This window comes from Bos indicus, chromosome 20, assembly GCF_029378745.1.
Source record: "Bos indicus isolate NIAB-ARS_2022 breed Sahiwal x Tharparkar chromosome 20, NIAB-ARS_B.indTharparkar_mat_pri_1.0, whole genome shotgun sequence".
NCBI lineage: Eukaryota > Metazoa > Chordata > Mammalia > Artiodactyla > Bovidae > Bos > Bos indicus.
The window spans coordinates 1-25,807 of record NC_091779.1 but is presented as its reverse complement, the minus strand read 5'-3'; the positions used below and the strand labels follow the sequence as shown (position 1 = coordinate 25,807).

The 25,807-nt window shown below is 51.5% G+C and overlaps 1 protein-coding gene across 3 annotated transcripts; it reads right to left on the bottom strand.

Moving 5' to 3' along the window:
* Nucleotides 1-43: 43 nt before the first annotated feature.
* Nucleotides 44-25,791, bottom strand: LOC139177970 (liprin-alpha-1-like). 3 transcript variants are annotated; one of them, XM_070774476.1, is made up of 11 exons: nucleotides 24,916-25,791; nucleotides 24,472-24,693; nucleotides 21,032-21,163; nucleotides 17,151-17,230; nucleotides 14,359-14,572; nucleotides 11,549-11,772; nucleotides 9,540-9,762; nucleotides 4,583-4,663; nucleotides 3,798-3,949; nucleotides 2,794-2,966; nucleotides 44-1,482 (listed from the first exon to the last, which is right to left on the bottom strand). In XM_070774476.1, the coding sequence occupies exons 1-11, from the start codon at nucleotides 25,012-25,014 to the stop codon at nucleotides 1,427-1,429; spliced, it is 1,656 nt and encodes a 551-aa protein (XP_070630577.1). In that variant the 5' UTR covers nucleotides 25,015-25,791; the 3' UTR covers nucleotides 44-1,426. The 3 variants fall into 3 exon arrangements, with proteins under 3 accessions (XP_070630577.1, XP_070630579.1, XP_070630578.1); XM_070774478.1 differs by lacking the exon at nucleotides 24,472-24,693 and having other exon boundaries at nucleotides 21,032-21,159; nucleotides 24,912-25,791; XM_070774477.1 differs by lacking the exon at nucleotides 21,032-21,163.
* Between the last annotated feature and the right edge of the window lie 16 nt (nucleotides 25,792-25,807).

The window sequence follows — 25,807 nt, the reverse complement described above, 5'->3', positions numbered from 1 at the left end:
CTTCCTGAATATGTGACAAAGTATGTACAGTCTACTTTTGAACTATTTTTATCACAGTATTATTTATTGCTTTCTTTCAATAAAGTACTGAAGCAAAATTTCCCAGGGCCAATAAAGAGTGCCGAGGGTAAGCTGTACTCTCACTGAGAACAGACCAGAGCTGGTAATGGGAGCCCGTGTCATCACACGGACATTCTGTTAAGAGAAACGGATGGATGCAATGGAAAGGCCAGAAAGCGGAAGCATAGGTGTCCCTAGAGGATGACCGACAGTGTGTTCATGCCCTTGGCTCCGGAGACAAGAGGCTCCATCACTTCAGCATCTGCGGGGACAGGGCCCCTCTGCTACTGAGGTGTGGGCAGCAGGCCAAGGGTGGGAACAAAGTGCAGGTGTCGAGGCTCGCCATCGGTCACAGGGTGGGGTGTCCGAGGGCAACCTTGACGGGGACCCAAATGATGCACCCTAGTCCAGCATCAGGTCCTCCCCCAGCATCAGACTCTAGTCCAGCATCAGACCCCAGTCCAGCGTCACGGCCCTAGGCCAGCATCAGGCCCTCCCCGACCCTCAAACCCTCCCCCCACCTCCGACCCTTCCCCAGTATCAGGCCCCCCACCTCCAGTATGAGGTGTGGCAGCCCTACTTGTCTGATACTCCTGAGCACACTCAGGCAGCCCCAGAGCAGCAGGACAATAGCTCTGGCAGGAGGTGCATCTTTAGGAATCACCTGCGGAGCAGCAGCAGCTGGGCTTTGTTTCAGGTCAAGGAGAGACAAAGAAAAGGCACTTGTGCAGGAGGCAGTGGAGGCTGTGGGCACGTTCCCCCAGCTCTGCTTCCTCCCCGTAGGGGCTTTGCTCTCCTGCTCTCTCACAGGTCCCAGGGTGGTGTACTTCCAGATTCACGGTCTCCTTGATATCTCAAGCCCAAGTCCTGAGTTGCGTCCCAGTCTGGTGTGGCAGAGGGCTGGGAACACCCAAGCTCAAGGGCTGAAAGGATCCCAGGGGGACAGCCGGGCCCCAGCAAGTGGCAGGGCAGGGGATGAGGGTGGCCGCCTACAGAGGGCCCTGGAGCAGCACTGGAAGGACAGCAGTGATGCCTTAGCTCACTCGGGGACGCTGCCCGGCCTGGCACTCAGAGATGTTACTGCCAGCAGCTCTGGGGATACAGGAAGCCTGGTGAGTGACACCACGCCACCCAGGCCGTGTGGTGGGCACTGCTGACCATGGCCTCGGTTTTCATTCTGGTTCCAGCTGTCCCTCCAAGGCTGACGGGCTCCTCTTCCGAACGGCACAGGTATTTTCTCTATGTGGGTGAACGCATCCCTTGTTTCTGTTGGCGCTGTTGTCGCTCATCGTGTGTTTTCCTCTTTACAACCTGTGCTTGCTGCTCTTCCAGTTTAACTTAGGAGCAGCCCTTATTTTCTGCATTTCTAGTTGTCAGCATTCACTGGGGCTTTCCAGGTGGCGCTAGGGGTAAAGATCCTGCCTGCCAATGCAATAGATAATGAGAGATGTGGGTTCGATCCCTGGGTTGAGAAGATGCCCTGGAAGAGAGCATGGCAACCCACTCCAGTCTTCTTGCCTGGAGAATCCCATGGACAGAAGAGCTAGTGGGCTACAGTTCCTGGGGTCGCAGAGTCAGACACAACTGAAACAGGTTAGCACACACTCAGGTTTTAGTTCAGTCACTCAGTTGTGTCCGAGTCTTGTCACTCCTTGGATTGCAGCACTCCAGGCTTTCCTGTCCTTCACTATCTCCTGGAGTTTGCTCCAACTCATGTCCATTGAATCATCAGGCCATAGAGCCATCTCATTCCTGTTTCATCCACGAGAGAGGTGGCTGGGGCTCGGCAAAGTCTCTGGTCCCACTGGGTGGGTGTGAACCTGCCCTCACCGCTCCCTAACCACGTGACTGTCACTATGTCCTCGTCTGTAAATGGGGAGGGGGCAGCACCTGCTTGGTAAGGGGCACACACGGCATCTGGTACATAATCAGTGCACCATCCATCTCAGCATTGTATTTACTACTAATAGGGATAGCATTTAATAATCTGCTCCTTTTTCTCTCTTGTCACTTAACTGTGCTCCAGACCACATCTACTTTACTTACCCCTGTAAATCCCATACCCAGCACAAACGAGACTCAACACATTTATGGCTGAAGAGGCAGGAACATACGCTGTCCTCAAGGAGAGGAAGCTGAGTGATATGGGGGCCTGATGATAACCCTGTGTGATGAGGGGACCCCAGGAGGACCTGTGTGGCTGTGGGGTGGGGTGGGGGGCATGGGCAGAACCCCTGATGAGCTCCTGGGGATGGGGAAGGTGGCAGGAAGGAGGGCAGGCTGTTCCTTGTGGGGTGTCCACAGATTGTACCTCACCCCTCACTGAGGAGCACTTAGGCCGTTTCCAAACACATGTCACTGTTAGGATGAAACAATCATCGCCCAGCTCCTACTCAATCAATTTCGTAGAATATGTTTCTAGCACTGGAGTACAATCATCTGCTTTATTCATTCCATGCTCCGTTCATCCACCCATCCAGCCAGCCATCTGTTCATTCATCCACCACTCACTAATCAATCCATCCATCCACTCTTAATTCACCCATCCATCCAACCATCCACTCATTAACTCAGCCGATCATCTCAGACCCATTGAGAAGACAGACGCCTCCTCCACTCCTGCTCCCAGGAGGACCCCCAGCGTGATTGACAGAAGCCTCGTGGGGACGACAGGGGAGACACAGAAGAGAGATGCCTGCAGGCCCTCCTCCCTCTGATCGGTGAAGCACCCACCTGGTCCTAACGCCTCCTTGCTGGGGTGTTCAGGCCGGCCCTTTTCCTTCTTGCGAAACAAGCGGCTGATGGAGGACTTGATGCCCTTCTTCTTTGGGGCTTTGTGCAGCGAGCCCTGGCTGCTGGTGCTGCTGCTGGGGTTATTCCCGGGGCTGTCCTGAGAGCCTGTGGAGCTTCGGGGAGAGAAAACGACCTTTAACTGGCAGCCTTGTGCAAACACACACCCCTCCACAAGAGCTACTGATAGAAACGGGCACCCAGCAACACCCGCGCCTCAACCTCGCAGCTGACAGTTGGAGTCTCCTTCACCAACCACACTCCACACGAGCAATGCAGGCTCGCGGCGTAAGACAACTGCACCGGGAAGCTGAGATTCTCTGCCTCGAGCTCTCCCCCGAGGAGGGCTTGACTCCAGGCCAGCTGGTGCAGAGGGCGCTCTGACCCTCCTTTAGGGTCGCTGCTCAGCAGGTGACGACGCTCCAGGAGAAGACGAGCTCCCCTGCTCTGGGTAGGTCCCTCCGCCTCCCACAGGGTAACCATCCGCGGCCGTGGCAGGAGAGCGACGGTCACCGTGCAGGGCTGCTGGTCAGGTGACCACACGTGCCCCCCATCGAGTGCTGCCTGGCTCAGGACGGGAGCTCAGCAAGTAGTGGTCTGAATGAGGACAGGGTCAGTCACAGGAGGGGACAGGGTCTCCTGAGAGGAGACCCCTGCAGAAAAGGGAGGGACCCTCAAGAGCGAACCCGAGAGGCACGGGGCCGTCACCGTCAGGAACGTGCCCTCTACCAAGAGCAGGAAGAAAGCTCCCACAGGAGTCAATCTGTAGAGATGGACGTTTTCTAAAATCACTGAGGTCACTGAGCTCTTCTTCCCCAGCACCTGAAGTTCACCACTAAACACAGGCACCGAACTCAGTGGTATTCCTTTAAAATCATCCTTGCAACTCTTTCAAGACAAGAGGCGCAGGGCTCCTGAAACTGACGATGCACACACAGGTCGCTTACTTGTGGGCGTCCCTGAGGTCCTCATGGGTGGCTGTGCGCAGCGCCCCCGTGTGCAGGCGGCCCAGCTGAAGGGACCGCGGCCAGGCGAGGGTCGAGGTTTCACATTTGATGGAGGTCTTGTCATCTCCTACCTCTTCCCGTATAGCTGGCAGCTGAGGGAGTGAGGTAAGTGTCAAACTGGCTAACAATAGACTGTTCTGAAAAAGGCAATCACACAGGCTTTACATTATAACCAGAAACTTATTTGAAGATCTATTAGCTATGCTTTCCCCCAAGTACAAAAAAACCCTTGTTATAGCTTAATGCCATCTTAAAGGACTGTCTTGTTCAAAAAATGCGGGGCTATGGGGCAGTGAGAGCATCTGACTGAGTGCAGAGACCCCGGACGGGAGCCTCCCTGCAGCCGGCCTCGGCCCTCCCTGGAATCCAGCGACCAGATGGCCCTGCAGGGCAGGACAGCAGAGTGATGCTGGCACCATGAATCCTGCATGGCATGAACTGCCCTGATGAAAGGACTGTGCTCATCACCAGATGCTGCTCAGAAGCACCACAGCTAGAGTACAAAACCTCTCAGCAAAGGCATCCAGACCTTTCTGTTTGAAGGAGAAAAAGACACAGCTTGTGCCACCATCCAAGATCATTTGTAGTGATGATGCAGGTTACTGGAAGCCATGACAACAACAGAAACACAGAAAAGGTACCTAACCCCTCCACGCGAACACCATGTGCCTGGATCGTATTTCTCGGTAACATACAGACTGGGGACTACCCACTGAAGTACTTACACGCAGTTCGAGTGTCATTCGCTCACAGTGGTTTCCATAAGGCGCCCCCAGGTCTTCACTAAGAGATGATCTTGTATCACCCTAGAGCAGTGGGAAGTTCAAAAGGGAGGAGATATATGGGTACCTATGGCTGATTCATGTTGAGGTTTGACAGAAAAGAAAATTCTGTAAAGCAATTACCTTTCATTTAAAAAATAAACTAATCAAAAAAAAAAAAAAGAAGAAGAAGATGATCTCTCTTGGACTCCCAGCGTTTCCGCTGGTCCTGGGTGTGAGGAAAGGAAAGACAGTGTGGGAACAGATTAACCCTACAGGGTCCAAACAGGTCTCACTGATACATTTCGGTGTGTGGTTAAACCAGGGGAGGTTTTAGGAAACATGCATGGCATGTATTGTTATAAACAATGAGTGCGTTGTTTTGACCAACTAACCTGTGCTTTTTTGGTGGGATTCTGTAAGGAATACTGATCCCGTGCAGCCCCACAGGAGCTTGGTGACAACAAAGTAACTTAGTGCAAAATACAGCTGAACTCATTTAAGAGCAGCTGGATAAACTGGGCTCCCTCCCCTGAGCTCTAACAAGAAACCTCAGACAACAGAAGGCTACAAAGGCTAGAAATTTTCCACATGGAACTGAACAGGGATCAATCTCAAAGTCAAGTAAAAAGAAGCATTTATAAAAATCAGAAAATAACAACAAACAGAGCAGGGAAGCGACACACCTGGGTTGACTATGGACTCAGTGGAGACAAACACCTGCCTCAGAGTCAGGGCCCAGGCCAGCACCTTCCCCCGGGCCTCCTCGTGAGGAAGGCCTCTGGGTCTGCGCCTGGCTGCCCTCCCCCAGGATGGGAGCTGCCCCACTGGTGCCACATGTGGCTAGGAAGGGCAGTGCCGTGTCCTCGCTGAACAGGAGGGCAAAGCAGGCCACAGAGCAGGCGAGCAGCACACCCAGGTCACCAACGCCAGGGGGACGGCGCTGCTCTGCTGTGCTCAGCAGAAGGGCTCCCGTGCACTGAGCTGCCTGAACTGGAGCACGGCCACCCCAGTCCTGCGGGAAGGCCCAGGAGTGCTCGGTCAGTGGGCTGGGAGCAGGAGAGGGACAAGGAAGGCCAGCCCTTGGGGCACTGGACTCCAACAACAGGGGCTCATCCAAGTGACCCGAGGGGAGAGGCAGAGAGCTCCCTCCTGATGCTCCCTCCATCAGGGATGCCGTGATGGACACGAGAGCCTCTGGAGGAAAGCGGGCTGGACAGCACCATGGTTAAGTGTCCAGGCTCTGATCAGACCAGTCCGCACCACACTGCTGGGTGTGACAGCCTGGGCACGGTGCCCGGCCTCGCTAAGCCTCAGTGTCTATGTCTGCTGAATGGGGATAGCAGCAGCCTGGACCTCACCTGAGGATGAGATGACAGACTCGGAAAGCACATGCCCAGCACACAGAGTCTCCTGCACACTCCTACCCACCATCATTAAATTGGCTTCCCGCAAATCTAACATCTATGGCTCTGATTCAGTCATTTCTTACATGAAAACACTAAGCGGAAATTCCATGGTGGTCCAAAGGTTAAGACTTGGCACTTTCACTGCCGGCACACTGGTCTGATCCCTGCTTGGGGAACTAAGATCCCATAAGCTGTGCAGCATGGCCAAAAACATAAGTACAGAAATTTTTAAAAATAAGAAATAATACTATGTCTATTATAAACAAGCATGAGATGATCAGAAGGCAAACAAGTGGGAGAAAGGCAAACTGTTACAATTGTCCCAACGAATGACCTATTTCCAACAGAATCATCAGCACATTTTAAGTGGTGGGTGAGTTTCATCACTTCCATTAAAACATTAATTATTCACCAGGACATAACCACACAGTGTTCATTCACGTTAAATGATAAGGACTCTTTAATACTTCACAGAGAAACAAAGGCGTGCTACATTACTAAATAGTTTACCTTTCGACACTGCTTCCTTAAATCACTAGGCTGATAGATGCATGCAAAGAAATGAAGAGAAACCAGATTTATTGCGACTTTGAAGCTAAAATTTCAAGAATCCATAGAGGCAAATACAGTAAAGCAAAAATGATGGCAAACATGTAAGTGACATGAAGATTTACAGAACATGTGACTGGAAACAGAACATTTTTTTTGACCACAGAAGTTAAATAAGCTATTAAAGATTTACTAGAGAAACAGTATAAATTATTACTCAGGAAGATACCATTATATTACAACATCATGATTTATTAAAGCATAGCATTCTGTACAACAAAGGGCCTTAACAGGTGTCTATTCTCAGCCAAATTTCTCTATAAGTTAGTTTCTCTTAATCAAAAACATGTTATACTTTAAATTATTAATTTAACTGATGAGGAAGTTACCATAATATCTATTTTAACAATGAACAAATCTAACCACCTCCTGGACATTAATGTAAAATCCTGACATAGAATTTGATTTAAAACTTCTCACAATAAATTCATTAAAGCAAGTTCCCTGTGAAAATATGTAAGAATGAAAGCTAGCATAATAGCAGGTGCAGTCTTTACATTTTATTAACTATAGAAGATACTTTCTTAACGAGTCTAATAGAGACATTAACTGTGCAAAAGCTGATGAGATTTACAGTCTTAAATACAAGCACCAAGACAGAAAGGATATTGTGTCAGTTCAGTTCAGTTCAGTTGCTCAGTCGTGTCCTGACTCTTTGTGACCCCATGAATCGCAGCATGCCAGGACCCCCTGTCCATCACCAACTCTTGGAGTTCACCCAAACTCATGTCCATTGAGTTGGTGATGCCATCCAGCCATTCATCCTCTGTTGTCCCCTTCTCCTCCTTCCCCCAATTCCTCCCAGCATGAGAGTCTTTTCCAGTGCGTCAACTCTTCACTTGAGGTGGCCAAAGTGCTGGAGTTTCAGCTTTAGCATCAGTCCTTCCAATGAACACCCAGGACTGATCTCCTTTAGAATGGACTGGTTGCATCTCCTTGCAGTCCAAGGGACTCACTCTCAAGAGTCTTCTCCAACAGCACAGCTCAAAAGCATCAATTCTTTGATGCTCAGCTTTCTTCACAGTCCAACTTGCATATCCATACATGACAACTGGAAAAACCATAGCCTTGACTAGATGGACGTTTGTTGGCAAAGTAATGTCTCTGCTTTTGAATACGCTATCTATGTTGGTCATAACTTTGCTTCCAAGGAGTAAGCGCCTTTTAATTTCATGGCTGCAGTCACCATCTGCAGTGATTTTGGAGCCCCCCAAAAATAAAGTCTGACACTGTTTCCCCATCTATTTCCTATGAAGTGATGGGACCAGATACCATGATCTTAGTTTTCTGAATGGTGAGCTTTAAGCCAACTTTTTCACTCTCCTCTTTCACTTTCATCAAGAGGCTTTCTAGTTCCTCTCACTTTCTGCCTTAAGGGTGATGTCATCTGCATATCTAAAAGTCCATTAATTCTACACTTAAGAGGATCATTTCTTTATGTAAGCACAATCTCATTTATGAATTACACATGATATGTAGTTTAGGATCCATCTACATATATTATGCTTATAACTGCGTGCTGCTGCTGCTAAGTCCCTTCAGTCGTGTCCGACTCTGTGCGACCCCATGGACTGCAGCCTACCAGGTTCCTCCGTCCATGGGATTTTCCAGGCAAGAGTACTGGAGTGGGTTGCCATTGCCTTCTCCTGTAACTGCACAGTGATACACCAATTCGACTTACTGCTATGGGGGAAAAACACCATTTAATGAGACATGAAGACAAAGCACAAACCCGACTAAGGGGACACACGCTGTGGACCACAGCACGGCTATGACCAGAGGAAGTGGGGGGACGGGGGAGGGGAGATGGATGGGTAAACTACAGCCTCGGGGGCTGGGGGGGATCTGGATTCATGATGACTAAGCAGACAACAGGATGAGAGAGGGAATCAAAAACAATGATGAAAGCAGACACACTGTCAGAGAACTCCAACAGCAGGGAAAACATACAGAACTGTTCTTTTCCAAATATTTGGAAAGAAATCAAGCATGAATCCGCAGAGAAATCATCAAAGAATTTTAAATATCAACTAATTAGCCAATGATGCAAATTATAAAAACAGTGTCAAAAGACCACAAAATGGACTAGTTACCACTTCACAGGCCGCTAAAATAATTCACGGTTAATTTAAGTATAAGCTGACTAACAATGCAGCTAACATGAAATGGGTGGTAACAGAAAAAAGAGACAATACAAATCCAGTTACAAAGCAGAATGTTGCACACGTGATTTCATGGGGTAAACAGCAATACACTCACAACACCTAAGCTAAACACCCAAGAAAGCTGGAACATGTGCTTTAGAGCCGCACACTGTGTCACCAAAAGCCCTAGGTCGTCATCCCAGTTTTAGACTCGGAAAACTGAGGCAGCCCGACGTCTTCCCTGGGGCCCTGGGGCCCTGGGCTTTTAACCTGGTTTCACACGCAGAGCTGGACTGAGCACGTGGCCAGGTCCATCAGCAAGCAGACCAGTGTAGATTCTTGGTTTTGTTCCCACCGCATGCCCTGCACCCTGCAGCCAGGCATCCCCAATGGAGAATGTGCTGTACGGCTTTCCCATGCCATGAGAGCTGCCTATAGTTACTTTCACGAAGCTGTCTGCTCCCTGAGAACAGAAACTTCCCTGCAGCTGCTGTGCCCAGCACAGGCCAGGTGCAACGTTACAGAGGCAGGCTCTGGCTGAGTTCATGATGACGTGCTAAGTAGTGGTCCAAATATCAAGACTAATTTGTCGCTGTGCCATTGTGGAATGATTAAAGACTAGGCAGTTTAAAAACTTTTAGACCTCTGAGAGTAGCAAATGTACCTGATTTTCTTCTGGGTATAAAGAGAAAAAACAAAAAACAAACAGAAAACAGCGTGCTGGGGGAGGGATGCGGCAGGGAGGAGGCAGACACATACCAGAGTCATGATGCCCAGCTGGTCTCCCTCCTGTGCCAGGCTGTGCCGCCTCCTTCTGGGCTTGGGCAGGGGTGGGCAGGAGCCAGCATGCGAGGAGGTGGGAAGCAGGTTGAGGGAGCTCACTGATTTAAAACGACGGAGGCTGCCTAAGCTCCCCCTGCCCTCCCTGCTCTCAGTATCCTCGGCCCACTGCTCTGTGTTCTCCTTCTCTTCTTCGATCAACCTAAAATAGAATAAAATGCATCACCTGCCTTTGTCAGCAGAGGAACCTGTCTGGACAATAAATTTGGGCTGGCATTCTGTGTCATGATTAGCAAATTCCAGAAACAGTTGCTCAATGAACATCTCAGCCAAAAGGTTCTACGTTTCCTCTTTTAAATATTCTCAAACTTAGAATAACTTAGCGTTGAGTCTTACAAACTGGCCCTGATCATTCACGCTGGATTTCACTTATTTACTCTAACATTCTGAAGGGGCCCTGGTGGCAACTCTCTTTCCTGTGAAGAGATACCTCAAGTTGACAACCCTTACCTCCCCTGCTCTCAGGGCAGAGATGCACATCAGTGCCTCAAGTCTTTTCCACTGGGAATCAGGAACTCTGTATAATCAAAACAGCAATTCACAAACAAGCTGCAGTTTCTAAACACAAGTCTCCAGACCAGATGAAGTGCTGAGTTGATCTTTTTTTTTTTTTTTAAGGTTGTATATATACAAACGCATCACTTGATGAAGTTCTCCACCAGCTTTGTGTGAGTTTCTGGATTCATGTCAATGTGGTGCATTAACCTAGAATTCAGTTTCTGCTCTTCTCCCCTAATGTGTGGTGGATGTTTTTATATAGCAGTTTAAATTCACGATTATGCAAATAAAATGATTTTCAAATTAAAATACAAGATTCTTACAGGAAGTAAACTCTCCAGCTTCACTTCTACTCATACATCTGGAAAGTTTTTCAGTGTTGATAACAAGTTGATGGACAGAATTGACCATTTACATCAAGTCAACTTGTCGCATAAGGAAAAATCACTTTTACCTGACAACTTGCTGTAAAAATAAAAATATTAATATATAACCGTTCCATACTTCCTGCAGGAACGTGGAAAGACCATCTTTCTGAGCTCATCTGTGCTCAAACACGGCCCACAAAGCTGTCTGTCTTGGCGTCAAATGGGCAGGTGACACCACCTGCGTTTGCTGGTCGTCCCATACACCCCCTGCCTTTCCCCCGGAGCATCCCGCTCGGCCGACAGGAATGGGCACCTCGGCCTGGGCTGACGTGGCGAGAACAGTCTGAGCAGCAGCTCTGCCTGGTCCTGTGCAGGGTCACCGGCCTGCGGCCACTCTGAAGGTGGACTCGGGACACGGGCATAGCTGTGCGGGTGTGGCACCAGGCAGGCCTCGGGGCCCCCAGCCACCTGGCTGCACCCAGACCCAAGGCCCCCTGCTCACCACGAGGGAGGCCTTTGGATTCTATCCTGTTTTGAAAATTGTTATAACTGCCAAGACGGTGTCTAAAGAAAACATCTTAAATGTACTGATGAGATGAGAAAAACTCAAACACATGTCCTTGGACCACTGTCTTACAACAAGCCAATCTTCACACTGCATTAAGTTAAAAAGAAAAATGCAGATCTGAGTGGGAATTTGCCAACCCCAAAACCCCAGCTTTCACCAGGTGGCTTTTCACCAGAACATGGGGGGCTCTGAGGGACACAGGAGGGTCCACGGGCTGCAGGGGACACTGCCTCGGTACCTCACTCACCTTGGGGCTCAGAGCTGAGGGGGGACACCCCACAACGCCTCCTGCTGCCCCCACAGAGTGCGGAAACCACACCATGGACAGAACGCCCCGGCTGACCGAGCTCTGTAATCAAGGGCCATCTCAAAACTGAAAATTCTTGACGCAGACCTGAGGTCAGGTTTCTTACTATGGAACACTCAGACGTCCCTAGGAGAAGACAGCTCCTCAGAGAAACCGAGTTTCTGGTGCTGAGTTAAGGATCACCCACCGGATCTCTTCATTGATGACGTCCAGCTGCTCCTGCATCCTCACGGTCAGAGTCTTGGCATCGGCCTGCCTGCTGGGCGACAGCTGAGTGGCCGAGCTGAAGGGGGTGACCCTGTCGCCCTCGTCGTCAGACAGGCCCTCGTCACTCTCAAATGCCTGGGCCACGTCGGCCAGCATGCTGGCTTGCTGCGTGTGCTCGCAGTCCTGCTCCTTTGGGGTCTGCACCTGGGCACGAGAGGACCACGTCTCATCAGCGACATTCAGGGCAGCTCAAGTCTATCAGGAACTGAACCCAATTTTACATGGAAGCCCTGACTCTGGATAAATGGGCCATGCTCATGAGACACTGCCATCTCTTAAGCGAACAGGACTCAAGAAACAGGCAGGGGGAGAATCCAGTTCCTAGATGGCCTGGTGACACTCAGGTCTCAGCGTGGACGGCAGGCAATCCTATGAGGTTATTCACAAGGGTGGGCTGATGGAGTCAGAGACAGAAACTGAAAATTACAAAAATACATCCATGCCTCCATCAGCCAGGCTGGAGGAAAATAAGAAAAAAGAACCCTTCAGCTCGGCAGCCGCTGGGTCCCTATCAGCGGTCATCACTGGTACCAGTTCACCAGAGTGTGCCGTCCTCGCAGGCTCCCAGTCCTCCGTTTCCCAGGCTGGTCTGAACACCCACAGAGAGGCGCAAGCAGGGGCAGCCAGGAGACGGGAGGGCCAGCCCCTCCGCGGCTCTCCTCTCGGGACACAGGCCCTCAGGCTGTTCTGGGGGATGGCTCCTCACACTGCAAGGGTGGCTCTGTCATCAGAGACACATGGGATAGTGCCAGCGGGGCCCCGTGCCGCCCTCCCGCTCTCACACCTCACACCCTTCTCTCGGAAAACATCCCCCCTGCCACACTGTCACCCAGGTCCTGCCTTCTTTCCCAGACAGGACCTCAAAGGAACTGAGGGGCAGCCTCGAGGTGCTGGCTTGCTGGCTCCCTGCCCCTGTGTCCAGTGCCCTGGCCTCCTGTCTTCATCACGACCCCGCCCCAGGGCTGGGCTACCCCATTTGCTGGCTCCGGGACCGCCTGCCATCATTCCTCCTCTGCTCCAGCGAACCAGCTGCCTATGGGTTCACCCCCATCAGCCCGGTCGGCATGTCCTCTCCCTTCTCTCGCCTTCCAATCGCACAAGGGGAACCAGCAGATTCCTCCTCCAGGGCTCACTGCAGCGCCCACTGAGGGTCTCTGAAAGCTCCTTGGGAGTGGCCTCTATGGTCCCCCTCCCCGCCAGGTCTCCACTTCTCTGCCAGCAGGCGGTGAGCCCCGCCCTGCAGGGCAATTCCCCGGGGGCTCGAGGAACCCGTGTTACCAAGCCCCTTCCCTTCCTTGCCCTCCCCCACGCCACCTCCCGCCCCCAGCATGTCTCTCCCTGGGCTCCAGGCCCTGCCCTCCCTGCGGTTATTCCTCAGTCCCTTGCGCCCCTTCTCAACCTTGGAATGCAGGATGCCCCACAGCCCTACCCTTGCACCCCATCTCTCTCCACCGGCACCCGCCTGGTGACTTTACTGTGCTCGTGCCTTTAAATGCCATCTGTATGCCCATGACCCGAAGTCCACCCTGAGCTGAATGAGTTCTCTCCCGGATGCAGGCCGCAACACTCAGCTGTTCTCCTGACACGTCCCCGGGACACCCAATGGGCTCGTCCACCTCAACAGGGCTGAGGCCCGGCTCTTAGCTCCCCGCCCCGGCAGCCCTCCTCACCTCAGGAAACAGGCTCTGGCCTCGAGCTGCTCAGGCCTGAGCCCAGGCTCCTCCCTGATGTGGCCTGCTCTCTCCCTTGTCCCCGCTGGTTGACATGACCCTTTTTCTATCTCCGAGTGGCTACTTCTCTTCCTGCCTCTGGGTCTCTGGTTCAAGGTCACCCTCCTGGTGTCACCAAACTGGCAACCCTGTTTACACACGATCGTCCCCTCCTCCTTGGACAACTCAGGCACTCTGGTCTCCTTTCCCTGCTCATTACTGTTCAACAGGCTGCGCGGGTTTAAAAAGGGGTCCACAAATTCTTCCATCCTCCTCCCTTCAAGAGGCAGAAGGGGCAACTCCTGCTCAGCCCCTGAGCGAGGCAGGACTTCGCAGCTCACTCTCGCAAACAGAAGTGAAGGTGTGCGGCCTTGAGACCAGGGCGTGAAAGGCCCCGGGCTAAACCCCGCACTCTCGCTCTCAGAGGGTGTTCTGAGGAGCGCCAGGCCATGGGAAAGCCACACGGCAGGGACCTCGGCCTGTCCCCAGCAGCCAGGTGAGTCTGAAAGCCTGCCATCCAGCCCTGGGGGGCCTTCACTTGCCCTCAGGAGGCCCTGAACCAGGCCCGCCTGCTACAATGCACAGGCACTGGGGACTGTGAGCTGCTCCCTGGGAAGTCACTAAGCTTTGCAATGATTCGTTACGTAGCAGTGGATAAAGGACACACACGGTTTTTAATTCACTGCTGGAGTCCTACTTCTGACCATGTCTGGCCCAAACTAACTGCTCAAAACACAGACATGTATGAACAAATACATGGCATGAATGAGGCGAAAAGATAAAGGCACTTAAACTCCCAATGAGAATTCTTCTCACTATAAGCTGATGGATATGTGTATCCATTTACTCGTAGGACGATTTCAAAACTGTGCTAATTAGTACCATGCTGGGCCTCACAGTAGGCCACAAATAATCAAAATTGGTTAAGGAAAAAAAGCATGCCTTCAAAGTAAACTCTTAGCCAGAAAAAGGAAAATGGGAAGACGTAAAGCAATCTATCAGCGCTTTGTTCCAAACCCACCTCAGGACCACAGTGTGAGGGGGCAGGTGCCTCACAAGGTGCCCACCAGGAATGGGAAGGGGGCGGCGGGGTCCTTGCCTCGGATGGCTCATCGTGCAGCGCTGCCAGCCGGCCTTTCTGGGGGCACCGCAGCACCGCCCCATTGCCCAAGGAGTCTGCCGGCCGGTCCGCCACAGGGAACCTGAGGTCCGGGGCGCTGCCCAAGTGGGGTCGGCTGAAACACACGGGGAAGAAGAGTGCTGTTAGAAGAAAAGAGAGCTCACTCTGTCAGACGAGCCAGAGCCTGTCCATTTGGAAGATCGGCAATTTCACAGCAAAAGGGCCCCCGGGAGGGCACTGCCCTCCTGGCTCCAATAGCAACAGGCCGCCCGCTGCTCTGCAGACACTCAGGGCTCATCCCCAGCAGCTGGAAAACTCCCGTATGTGGGGAAGGCAGTGCTGACGCGAGGGTGTGGAGCTGACTAGGACAGGATCGGCTGTCTGGGGTTGGGGCGTCCAGGGTCCCCCTGGAGCCCGCTCTCAGGTCCCAGGGCAGGGCGTGCACCTGCTCTGCTTTCCCCTTGGCACCCCACCTCCCCTTTGGCCCACGCCTGCTCTGACCTCCCTCTCCCACGGGAAGTCTGTGGATCACAATCACCGGTCTGCCTGGAACACTGTCTGCACCGCTCTCAGTGTTTTTAAAGGCGCCTCAGACAACCCGCAGCAGAAAAGCCTCGGACCCACAGCTCGGAGCTGAGCACCACTGGTGTCTCCCATTAAAGCAGAGGTGAGCGTGTCACCAGATTCTGGGCTGAACAAGGCCCAGCACAGATGCTCAGGCCCTGAGCACTAAGGCCTGGGCCTGCAGGTGCCAGGAGCTCACTCAGCAGGGGCCTGCTGGGAGGCAGGGCAGCCCCGCCTTGACTGTGAGCCGCCTGCACTGCAGGACCACCCAGGCTCTGCTCAGTCTTGTCTCTGGGATGAGGGTGGTGCCTTCATGTGCAGGATTCCCTAAACCCAGGAGACAGGGCCTTCCTCCGAGGACAGGACACCCCATACGTCTGCAGAGTGGCCAGGGCCAACCACCAGCTCAGCCTGCTCAGGGTCACACGCTGCTCTGCTCGACGGATTTGCGAACACTGTGCTGCACAGGAGATGGAAGTCTGGAATCTCCTGGAGCCACACCTGTCTTCCCTCCCATCTCCCCTCCCTCCTGACAGAACTGTTCCCTTCTCTGCTCCACTTCCACCCAACCGCCTGGGGCTAGAGCACACTTGGGAACTGAGTGGGGGGTACGACACAGTCCCGCTGTGGACTGGGGACCCTCGAGGGTCCTCTGAGGGCCACAGAGGCCTCCGGGTTGGGTCGACCCCCAACCATCACCTCCCAGTCCCCTCGCGGGATGCAGCCTCCATCTCTCTCCCCCTCCTCACCCGAAGCTCTTTCCTCCGGGAGAAGGTCTCAGAGACAAGGTGACCAATTCCTCTGGGAGGTCCCACCGAATATGCCGTGCCTGCCCTGCCTGTGAGCCAGTTTTCAGTCCCCACTCCCTCCCTCCTGAGGCAGCACAGTGCCCCCCATCCAGCCCACACTGCCCACAAGCCCCACTCTGAGGCCCCACCTGTGCTGCTAAGTCACTGCTGTGACCCCTCCAGAGCTGCCTCCTGGAGACACCCCTCCCTCGCACCAGCCGCTGTGGCCCACTGTCTTCAGAGCACAGCGGCTCCTCCTGCCCCGCGGCTGCTTCCTCTTCTCGTCTCTCATTCTCACTGACACACACGGGACTGGTGACCAGGCCCCAGGCTTCTCCATCTGAAGCCCCCAATTGTGTCAGGCCTTGGTTCCTGGCACCAGGTCCCTCCTCGTTACCCAAAAACCCCCAAGAGGAGGAGGCCGTGTCCACCTCCTCTTCCTCCACTGTCTACGCAGTCCTCCTCACACTCACCTCGTCCACCCCGGGAGCAGGGGTTCCCCACCTCTGACAGCCCCAGCCCCTCACCCTGGAGGAGCTCTGCCACCAAGTCCGGCCACATCCCCTCCTGTTCTGTAGGGCACGTGCTCTCCTGGAACTCCACCCGCCGTGGTTTCAGACACAGGACCAGTTTCTGGCTCTGCCTTTGTCTCAAATGACATCTCCTTTTCTCTAGAAGAAGGCTGGGTGGGGGCTCTGGATTGCGAGGATCCCCTAAGCACACAAAGACAGAAATATGCTTATGGGCTCCAAACTGTCTCCTAAGTCAGGATTCAAGCAGTAGTCCATTTCCTACAGATGAATGAATGTCACCAGCAAGCACTTAATAACCTTTGCTAAAGTTTATCTCTCACTTGTGACCATTTTCCGTGAAGAAGACAAAGAAACATTTAAATACTTAATAAGAATTACCGCCCCTATAACAACGAGGAAGAAAAAATCAGGATGCTCAGTAATCTGCTCTCCTCATTCACAAGCCAGGTGATTCCTCCCACCGCAGTCAGAAGACTACAGGTCATTAACCTTCTGCGACTCTTCAGAAACGTCAGTGTCACAGTCTGTCAGGCCCCTCAGATGAATACGCCCAAATATCAACTGGTCGGCCCCCTACATCCAAACCTCTGCCTGTGGTTTTGAGTGTTGTCAATCCTGTGACGACCACTCCGTGGTACCAAGTTTGACCCTAAGGAACGATGCTTGTCTCTTCCCTCTCGCTGGCCACGAAGCTACAGGCTCCTTGAGGTGCGACCATGAGCAACACCCAGTCATACTGTCCACACACCAGACAGGCCCTTGTCACACTCGACAGCGCTGAGGGGAGCTGCCCGGGGGAGCAGCCTACCTGTGGTGGAAGGGAGCCCCTCGCAGTCTCGTCTGGTCCACTTCGGCTCTCAGGGTTTCCAGGTTTAGAATCAGCTGGTCCTACGAAACAGCAAATGACACAGCCTGCACCGCTTGCTTTCTGGATGTAAAGTGACTTGCACCAAAATGTGCAGAACAGGTTACATCAGTAGGTATCAACTCCCAACACTGTAATTCTGAGAAAATGTTCTCTAAGAGTCCCTAGCAAATAGAAACACTCAGAACAATATTAACCCTTATAAACCATAATGAAGAGGAAGTTCCATCTCAGGTGTAGAAAAGGTTTCTCTGGAGGAAACATGGCAAGCCATTAACAACGATGAAGTCTGTAGAGAGAAGCTAGACTTCAGGCGGGGGTTTCGGGTCAGGGGGACACGACTCACTCTATTGCCCTCCCTCCTCTCACTGCTTTAAACTGTCTCCATGGAGCTCACCTGCATTCCTCACATTCATTCCTCTACAGCCCACTTCACTTGCTCATGGGGTAAAACAAGTCAAACGGGCCAAGTTTGTGAGTCACTCAACTCAACCTGGAAGCTCTGTGCTGTCGGCCACGGCAGTCACTCGCCTCGTGCAGCCCCTGAGCACGTGAGACAGGCTGGTGCAAAGCCCGATGTGGAAATCACACAGAGGATTTCAAGACTCGTGGTGAAAGAAGGACGTCGAGTAGCCCGTTGGTTTTTAGGAAATTTTAGATTGTGTAGGTGGCTCGTATTATCTTTCTGACGCACAGCACAGTCCACGTGAAGGGCTCACGCTTTGTCTGAGCTTTTGGGTGATCCCTGAAAGGACTACTCAGAATTCTGAACCATACACAACAGCCACACACTCTAAATCCATCTATAATGCAAACACATTCAGTGTTCAAAACCAGAAGTGCTATACGTGTTATAGCAGTGGATTAGCCATAAGGAAAATGGAACTCGACTTCTGCTAAGCATCTGCTCAAACTTATGTCCGCTGAGTTGGTGATGCCATCCAACCATCTCATCCTCTGTCATCCACTCTCTTCCTGACTTCAGTCTTTCCCAGCATCAGGGTCTTTTCCAATATGAAAATTCATATTAAAAAACTGGAAATAATTACCTCAAGCAATTTTTAAATGCAGTAACAAAGTTGCCAAGTCTGTGTTTTATAAGATGAGCATCAATTTCAAGGTTTAAAAAGCTGTTTTAGGACCTACTGTATTAAAAAAAAATGGAGAGAAGACAAAAGAATGATCTATTTGAGATTGGCTCTGTATGAGAAATTGCTGAGACTAATTGACGGGACGGGTCATGGGTATTTATTATACTACTCCATCCACTTTTGTGCATGTTTGCAATTCTCCATCGTAATACATTTAAAAAGTTTATTTTCTGTTAAAGCAGAGTCTTCTCCAGCAACACAATTCGAAAGCATCAATTCTTCAGTGCTCAGCCTTCTTTATGGTCCAACTCTCACACCCATACGTTACTACCGGAAAAACCATAGTTTTGAGTATATGGTTTGTCATATATGGTTTGAGTATATGGTTTGTCGGCAAAGTGATGTCTCTTACTTTTCAATATGCTGTCTATGTTTGTCATAGCTTTCCAAGGAGCAAGCATTTTTTAATCTCATGGCTGCAGTCACCGTCTGCAGTGATTTTTGAGCCCAAGGAAACAAAACCTGTCACAGCTTCCACAATAAGGCATCGGCATTCAAAGATTTTTAAAGCAAAACAAAAGTTGACTTTGAATTGGCTTAGTCTAGTCATAAACAGCATCCCGATCTCAACAGCCTCTGAGCAGCAGTTATGAAAGTAAGAAGTGCACACCTGATCGGGAGATATTGAGCTCTCTGCCTAAGCGGGGAGGGCGCCTCACCGCGGGTCTCACGATGGGAGTCAGAACCACTGCCCCCTGGAAGTCCGCCTGTGAGGCTCTGCAGTCCAGGCCCAAGAACACAGGTATGGTGGGGACAGTACTGACACGTGAGGCTGGACCCGGGATCCCCACTCCATTTCCCGGATGGTCTGTATTGCCGTGTGGCCAACCTTTCCAGGAAACCTCTCTCAGGACTCGGTGATGCGAGCCTCCACCATCACCCTTTCCTGAAGCGCCTTCTGTTGCAGGGCAACTGCGGTTCTCCTGTCTAGAGGCAGCCATCCTACACACACACCGTGTCTGGACCAGCGGTTTGGCATGTGGGACTCCAGCGCCACGTCCGAGGCAAGCAGGCTCCACACCTGGGTGCCATGCCTTCACTTTCAGGGGCCCCGGGCTGGCACCCCTAGGTTTGTCTGAGGGGCAGTTGGGAGGTCCACCTGTATCCCAAGCAGCTCCCCGGACTGGCTGGTCAGAGCAACAAGCAGCCTCTTTGAATGTGGGGAAGCCCTGGCTCCTACCCACTGCCTATGGGCAACCACCTCTGGCCCTGCTCCCAAGGAGGTGGGTGCCCGGATCAGCAGATGGGGCCACACAGGCACACACTCGATGCCAGAGACGGGAGTGGTGGAGAAAGGCAGTGCTGGCCCCCGCCCAAGCCACGTCTCCTGCCCAGACGCTGCCTCCCTGTCAGCACAGGCACCCGCTGCAGCTCCTTGTTCTTTGCCTCCAGTTGGGCCTCCATCTGGCGCAGCCTATCCTCGATGCTGCTGTGTCTCTCTCTCCTGCCTGTCGGCCAAGAACAGCGTCAGCTCCGCTCACAACAACCCTGTCCTGACAGCACGCGGGCTGTGATCGCAGGGGCGGCAAGCGGGCCATGCTCTGTGCGAACCACGGGCCCTGGGTTCGCCGGGGGCACGCCCGCATGCCTGCTCACACAGCCTGCGCGGCTTCGTGTGTGACACATGGCTCACGGAGGATGCTGGTGACCAGCTCGTGAGAGGAGACGTGCTCCCCGTGCCCCAGGCCCCACACCCACGGCCGCTGCGCTCCCTCCTCGGACTGCCTGTGGCGAGCCCGCGTGGGCAGCAGACAGCGGCAAACCCGAGGCACACGTTCTACCTTCCTAAGCTGGGAAGGAAGTTCGAACCGTTTAGCCTCCTGAGTGGTAGAGCTTCCGGAAGACAAAAGGTCGGACTACAAGGCCGACTGGGGATGGACAGCAGAGATGCCAGGGCAGAGGAGAAACCAAGCCTGGAGAGGAAGATCACAGGCAGAAGTGTGCCCCCTGGCGGCTGTTAGTGCCCCTGCTCTGGGAGGGTCTGTGAGCACCGGACACCGGCGGCCTCCCGCGACCTGATGGCCCCTCGGGCGCTCACTGAGCTCCTGGCAAGGCTTCCGACAGCCGCGTCAGCACAGACCCGGCCTGACTCTCTATGTTCAGCCAGTGCACACCGGCAGTGCAGGGCAACACCTTTCCCGTCAGAAGGACAGGGTGGGCTGGCTGGCTGGCAATGGGGTCGGTGCCCCCAGCAGCGCCACATCCCAAGGACATGGCCTCTCACCCGCGGGCTCCTGGGGACGGCGAGTGGGGAGTGGGGCCTCGGGTCTGCACGTGCCCTGCTGGGACTTCTTTAACAAGTGTATGGATAACAACTTAAAACTGTGTTCATTACAGAGCTATTTTGGCCATCTCTTAAACGAGAATGGGATTTTTCTAGGTCTCTATCCTGCTAGGCTTTGAGTGGCTGACTGAACTCTGAGCAGCAGTGACTCGGAGCTGAAGCGTCCTAGGCACACACACAATTCGGGACAAAACTGGAGGGAAATTAACGTAGGGATGACGCAGAAGTGGGGCGTGCCTGACACTCAGGGAGCGCTCCCATCTCAGACGGGCAGCACGACCCCCACGTCTGCACTCCTGTGTGGACTGAGCAGCACGGGCAGGGGCGCGGTGGGAGAGCAGGGGAACAGGCCCTCCCTGTGCCCGCCCCCCAGGGACCCAGAGCAGCACCTTGGAGAGCGAGGCCACCCTCTGCGCCTGCTCCGCCTCCACCTCGGGCAGCGTCTCTGCCCTCCGCAGTCTCTGCTGCAGCTTCTCTACCAGCTCCAGGCGCTCCTGCAACTGGCGGTTCTTATCCTCTGTCTACAAAGGGAGAGCAGAGGATCAACACAGGCCGAGAGGTGTAGCCACTGTCGCTTTAAGTAAGCTGAGACAAAACCTAAATGCACGTGTCTAGTGGATTCATTCTGTTTCGGAAGCTCCCTCAGGGTAAATTTTCTCTCAGTGTTCCTGGGCTTGGTCTCAGTGAGCAGAACGCCTCCTGCCAGAGTATTTGCTTTTCCTAAACATTCCCCAAGGACATCTTAAAAAAAAAAAAAAGTTCTTCTATATTAAAGAAGATCTGTAGAATCTTATTCATTCTTATTGACAAGTTAAGGGAAGAAGGGTTCACTACAGACCCTTCTTAAAACATCACCAGAATCATCATTTAGAGGGAACCCTACCGACCGCAGATGGCTACGGGCGTGTAAGCCAAAATATGGCTTTCATCTCCTCTGAAATACAGACCTGATAAGAGCATGCCTGGTGAAATGCCAGTCAACTAGTATTTGTAAATGCACGATTATTCTTTTAACAGATCTTCTTACTCTGAAAAACTTTCAATGTAGAACATTTAGACAGATTCTTTTTTAAAAAAGAAAAAAAATTAAACTATCTATAAGCTCAGGTTCCTGAGAGGTTAGCATTTGTTTCTAAGCAGCTTTCTTACTTTTTCTGTGTGCGTATTCCTCTATGTACGTACACAAACAATATGCTATGCTTTAAAACCCGCAGAAAACAATAGCATATGGTACATAGTATTTTCTGATCTGCCTTTTACAGCCATTATTTTGTATATCGTGATGCTTTTAATTAGCATTCCCCATCATACTTTTCAATGGCTTTCTAGTATTTTATTTTTGGGGTGGGGACAATGATACACTTTGGCACACACCAGACTGACTCACTTTGTTTTGGAGAAGCCAGATTTGGTTTTCCTGGTTAAGTCCTGATTATCTGAGACCACTCGGGAACAGGAGCGAGTAAGGCTCACCACACCACAGGAAGTACAAACCCTAATCAGACCGGAGCTCTAACCCTGCCTTTTGTCACAGTGACCCCAGTTCCCAACAGGCAGCCAGCTGCCGTGAAGTTCCCTGCTGCTCTCTACTCTTTCGGTAACAACTCTAACAAGCCAACAGATTCACCTTCAAGTAAAACAAAAGAGTCAGGAATGGAATTCCACAAAATGGTTAAACCAAGTCCCAAATAATTCAAACCTGTAAGTTGCAGTCACCTGCAATTTTTTAAAAATGTATTTCCTTCCAGTACAGCTGATTTACCATGATGTACATCCACACTTTTGAACACAGTATTTTAGGGTCATAAGAACTTTACACTGGGACTTGATTTCCAATGTGGGAGTCACATGAAAAGATCTTTACCTTCCTTCCTCAGTAATTCACTACTATAAAAGTCAGACACAGTTCATAAAAGCCATTACCTGTCGATGCCTAGAATCCTTATTTGCAATTTCATTTTCAAGTTTATTACTGATGTCGTCCTAAGTTTCAAATCAAACATAAAGTTAACGTCCTCAGAATAAAAGTCCTAGACACGGCAGTTTTCTCGGACGTGAGCAAAAATGCGCCTATCCCAAAGGTCACGTTTGCCACGATTGGCACCCATCTGTCTTAACGTTCTGTCCAGCCACTTGGTTTACCAAGCTTCTTTTCTACATAATAAACCCAAACAGCAAACGAAAAGTATACTAAACTACCCTGTTATTGCAAGAATTCCAGGAGGGAAGGTATCTGGCATGAAGTCAGGACCTCTGTCTGCTACACCATACAGGCGGGCTTGACCCAGAACAAGGAGGGACCTTCAACAGATCCAACGGGGAGCTCTGAGGCTCGTTTCCTCGAGTGAAAGTTGGAAAAGTCTCATGCAATTTCCTCAGAATTAAAGTAGAATATTAACGAGTGGAAACAGAAGTCAAATTGTACACAACTGGGAGCAGCCTTCTCAAGCCTAGTTCTTCAAAAGCAGAGTTACACCACATGGATGAAACGCTCAAACCAGGACCAGAACTTGCTGCTGGTGCAACTCCTGTCCGCCACTTCAAAATCCACTTCAGGTCCCTCCCTGGTCACTAAGTAACCAATGTGGGCAAAGTCCTAACTTTAAAAGTGAAAGGTCTTGAAAACGCGTTTTCTAGAATTCTATACGTATTAAACTGTGCCACCTAATCTCCTGTTGCCAAAGAGTAGTGTGAATAGCTTATGCAAACCTGTGCAAATATTTCTGTTTTGAGTTCTCACACAGAATTACTCACACCAAGCTACTAAACAAGTACACCTGCTGTACCACATGTTGGAGGGGTTCTCTCTGAGACGGTCTCACGGGGGAGGGGTGGGCCGGGTGGGTGCTGTCTGTCTGTGCACAGAGGAGAGGCGAGGCTCACAGGAAGAGGCCTGAGTCCCCAGCACTCTCTGTTTTCACAGTGACCGCTAGGGAGTTTCTCATAAATCAGGACACCCGCAGACATGACCGCCAGAGACATCACGATTCCACATGGTTACACAGCTCGGGCCTGAGGATCTGAGGGTGAGCAAACACCACTCGACTTGTCTGACCGCCGGTATCACTGTCACACATCCCTTCAAGGAGCGGAACCTCAGAAAACTCGAGAAGATGGCCAGGCAAGCTGCCTCAGCAGAGCCCACACAGCATGCTCCCATCTCTCCGAGAGAACAGGCTCCACAGGTGTCACCAGACTCGCCTGAGTGAATCAGAAGCAAATTTCAGCATCATCAGGAACACATTCGACAGGCAGTTGCGGGGGGCGGGGGGCGGGGATGAACCGGGAGACTCGGGTTGACATATATACAGCACTGATACTACACATAAAGTCAACGAGTGAGGACCTAGTGTACAGCACAGGGAAGTCTGCTCAGTGCTCTGTGGTGAAGCAAATGGGCAGGAAATCTAAAAGAGAGACAGATACGTAAATAGATAGATAGATAGATAGATGACTGATTCACTTTGCTGTACAGCAGAAATTGACACAGCAGTGTAAAGCAACTATACGCCAATAAATGAATGAATGGATGAATGAATTTTTAAAAAAGGAACACAGTGGGCCCCCTAGAACTTGTGGAAATGAGGAGTCCACACCCAGGGTGCGGCACAGCGTCAGGGCTGCCCTCATGTTGGTCCACTGCCAACGGACCGCCTGGACCAGGCCTCTTCTACCCCAGAGACCTCGATGCGGAGGCAGGGAGGCAGCCAGTTGTGGTCTCTCCAGTGCTCTGCTCTTACTCACGCAGCCATCCCAAGGCTGAGATCCCCGGGAGAACAAGAAACCCACATTCCACCTCAGGACAACAGACACAGCTGCAGTCACTCACTTCGCGGACGTCCCGCTCAAGTTTTCTGTTCATGTCCTTGGACTTGAGGAGGTCCTTCCTGGCCGTGTCCAGGTCCTCCTCCAGATGTTTCACGTGGGCAGAGAGGGCTGCCAGGCGCTCCTCCATCTGGCTCTGCTCCCGCAACTGCCTCTCTATGATTTCCTGGAGCTCCATCTTCTTAACCATGTCTTCCTTGTGGCTTAGAGAGCCGTCGGAGGGTCTCTAAGGGGGAAAGGAAGCCTTACACAGCCTGGTTTTGGGAGGGAGGGAACACAGTACTTCCGGGCAATCTGTGAGGTCAAAACTGCCTTCTGCGCTCTGGGAGCTCACAGGACCCTCGTGGCCACTCAGACCTACATGGTGCATCGGTGAGAGGTCCCAACAGCCCCGCACAGACTGGATGGTAAGACGAGAACCAGACAGAGAGCGAGACCAAGGACTTGCCTTTCCATTGGCGCTTGGCATGTTTTCTTGCTCATGATGTACATCAAGCACCCTGTCCGTTAGTATCTTTTCCTGGTTATTCTCCTCTGAAAGAATCATCTGCTAAAACCAAAAAAATTGAATCAGAGTAAAGAAATAAGTAAAGACAGCAAAACTCCACCTGGAAAACTCAACTCTAAACTGAAAACACAACATAAAAAGAAAATACATGGTGATGCTATCCATCCCGAATACCACCAGGTGATTAGAGTCAGAATTTGTCTTCTACTGGACAAAGGGGTACTTAAGAGATCCTGCAACTCTGAGCCACAAGTCTAGTTTACTAGTCATTAAAATAACCCTGGTGGGCGGGTCCTCAATCAGAAAGATAAATAACATCTGATGCCCACCACTACAGCCTTCATTCTTTTTTAAAATGAAAGGATTCAAATGACAAACCCTTCACGGAAATTACACAAAGACTGATCAAACTTACCTCTTTATGTGTGGCACCTAATTCTTCTTCTAACAAACTACACCTTTCGAGTGCTACTCGTAATCACGCTCTCAACTCAAATCAAAGGGGCCGAGTCACTGTGTGTTGATGTGTGTATATACGTTAGTACACTTCTTAGTGTATACTCACCCTAATACATGGATACTGTCACAGAATACCTTGAATGTCTCTCATTGATCTTAACGTCAAGAGAATCTGCTTGTTAACAGCTTTAAATTCTAAGTTTGAGAGAACAAAATGTTCTCCTAAATTAATTGTACCCAGTTTTTAACTGCAAATTGATATACAGAATATAATAAATCTTGAGACATTCATGCCAACTAATACTTTTTAACTGGGGGCTTCCCAGGTGGCTCAGTGGTAAAGAATCCGCCTGCCAATGCAAGAGGGCAGTTT

Excerpts from the sequence above, each read along its gene's own strand:
- LOC139177970 (XM_070774476.1), bottom strand. The coding sequence starts at position 25,014 with ATGATTCTTTCAGAGGAGAATAACCAGGAAAAGATACTAACGGACAGG. Across the intron at positions 9,763-11,548 it reads GTCATCAATGAAGAGATCCG|GTTGATCGAAGAAGAGAAGG; the intron begins GTGGGTGATCCT and ends ATTCTATTTTAG. Across the intron at positions 2,967-3,797 it reads GACCTCAGGGACGCCCACAA|CTCCACAGGCTCTCAGGACA; the intron begins GTAAGCGACCTG and ends CTCTCCCCGAAG.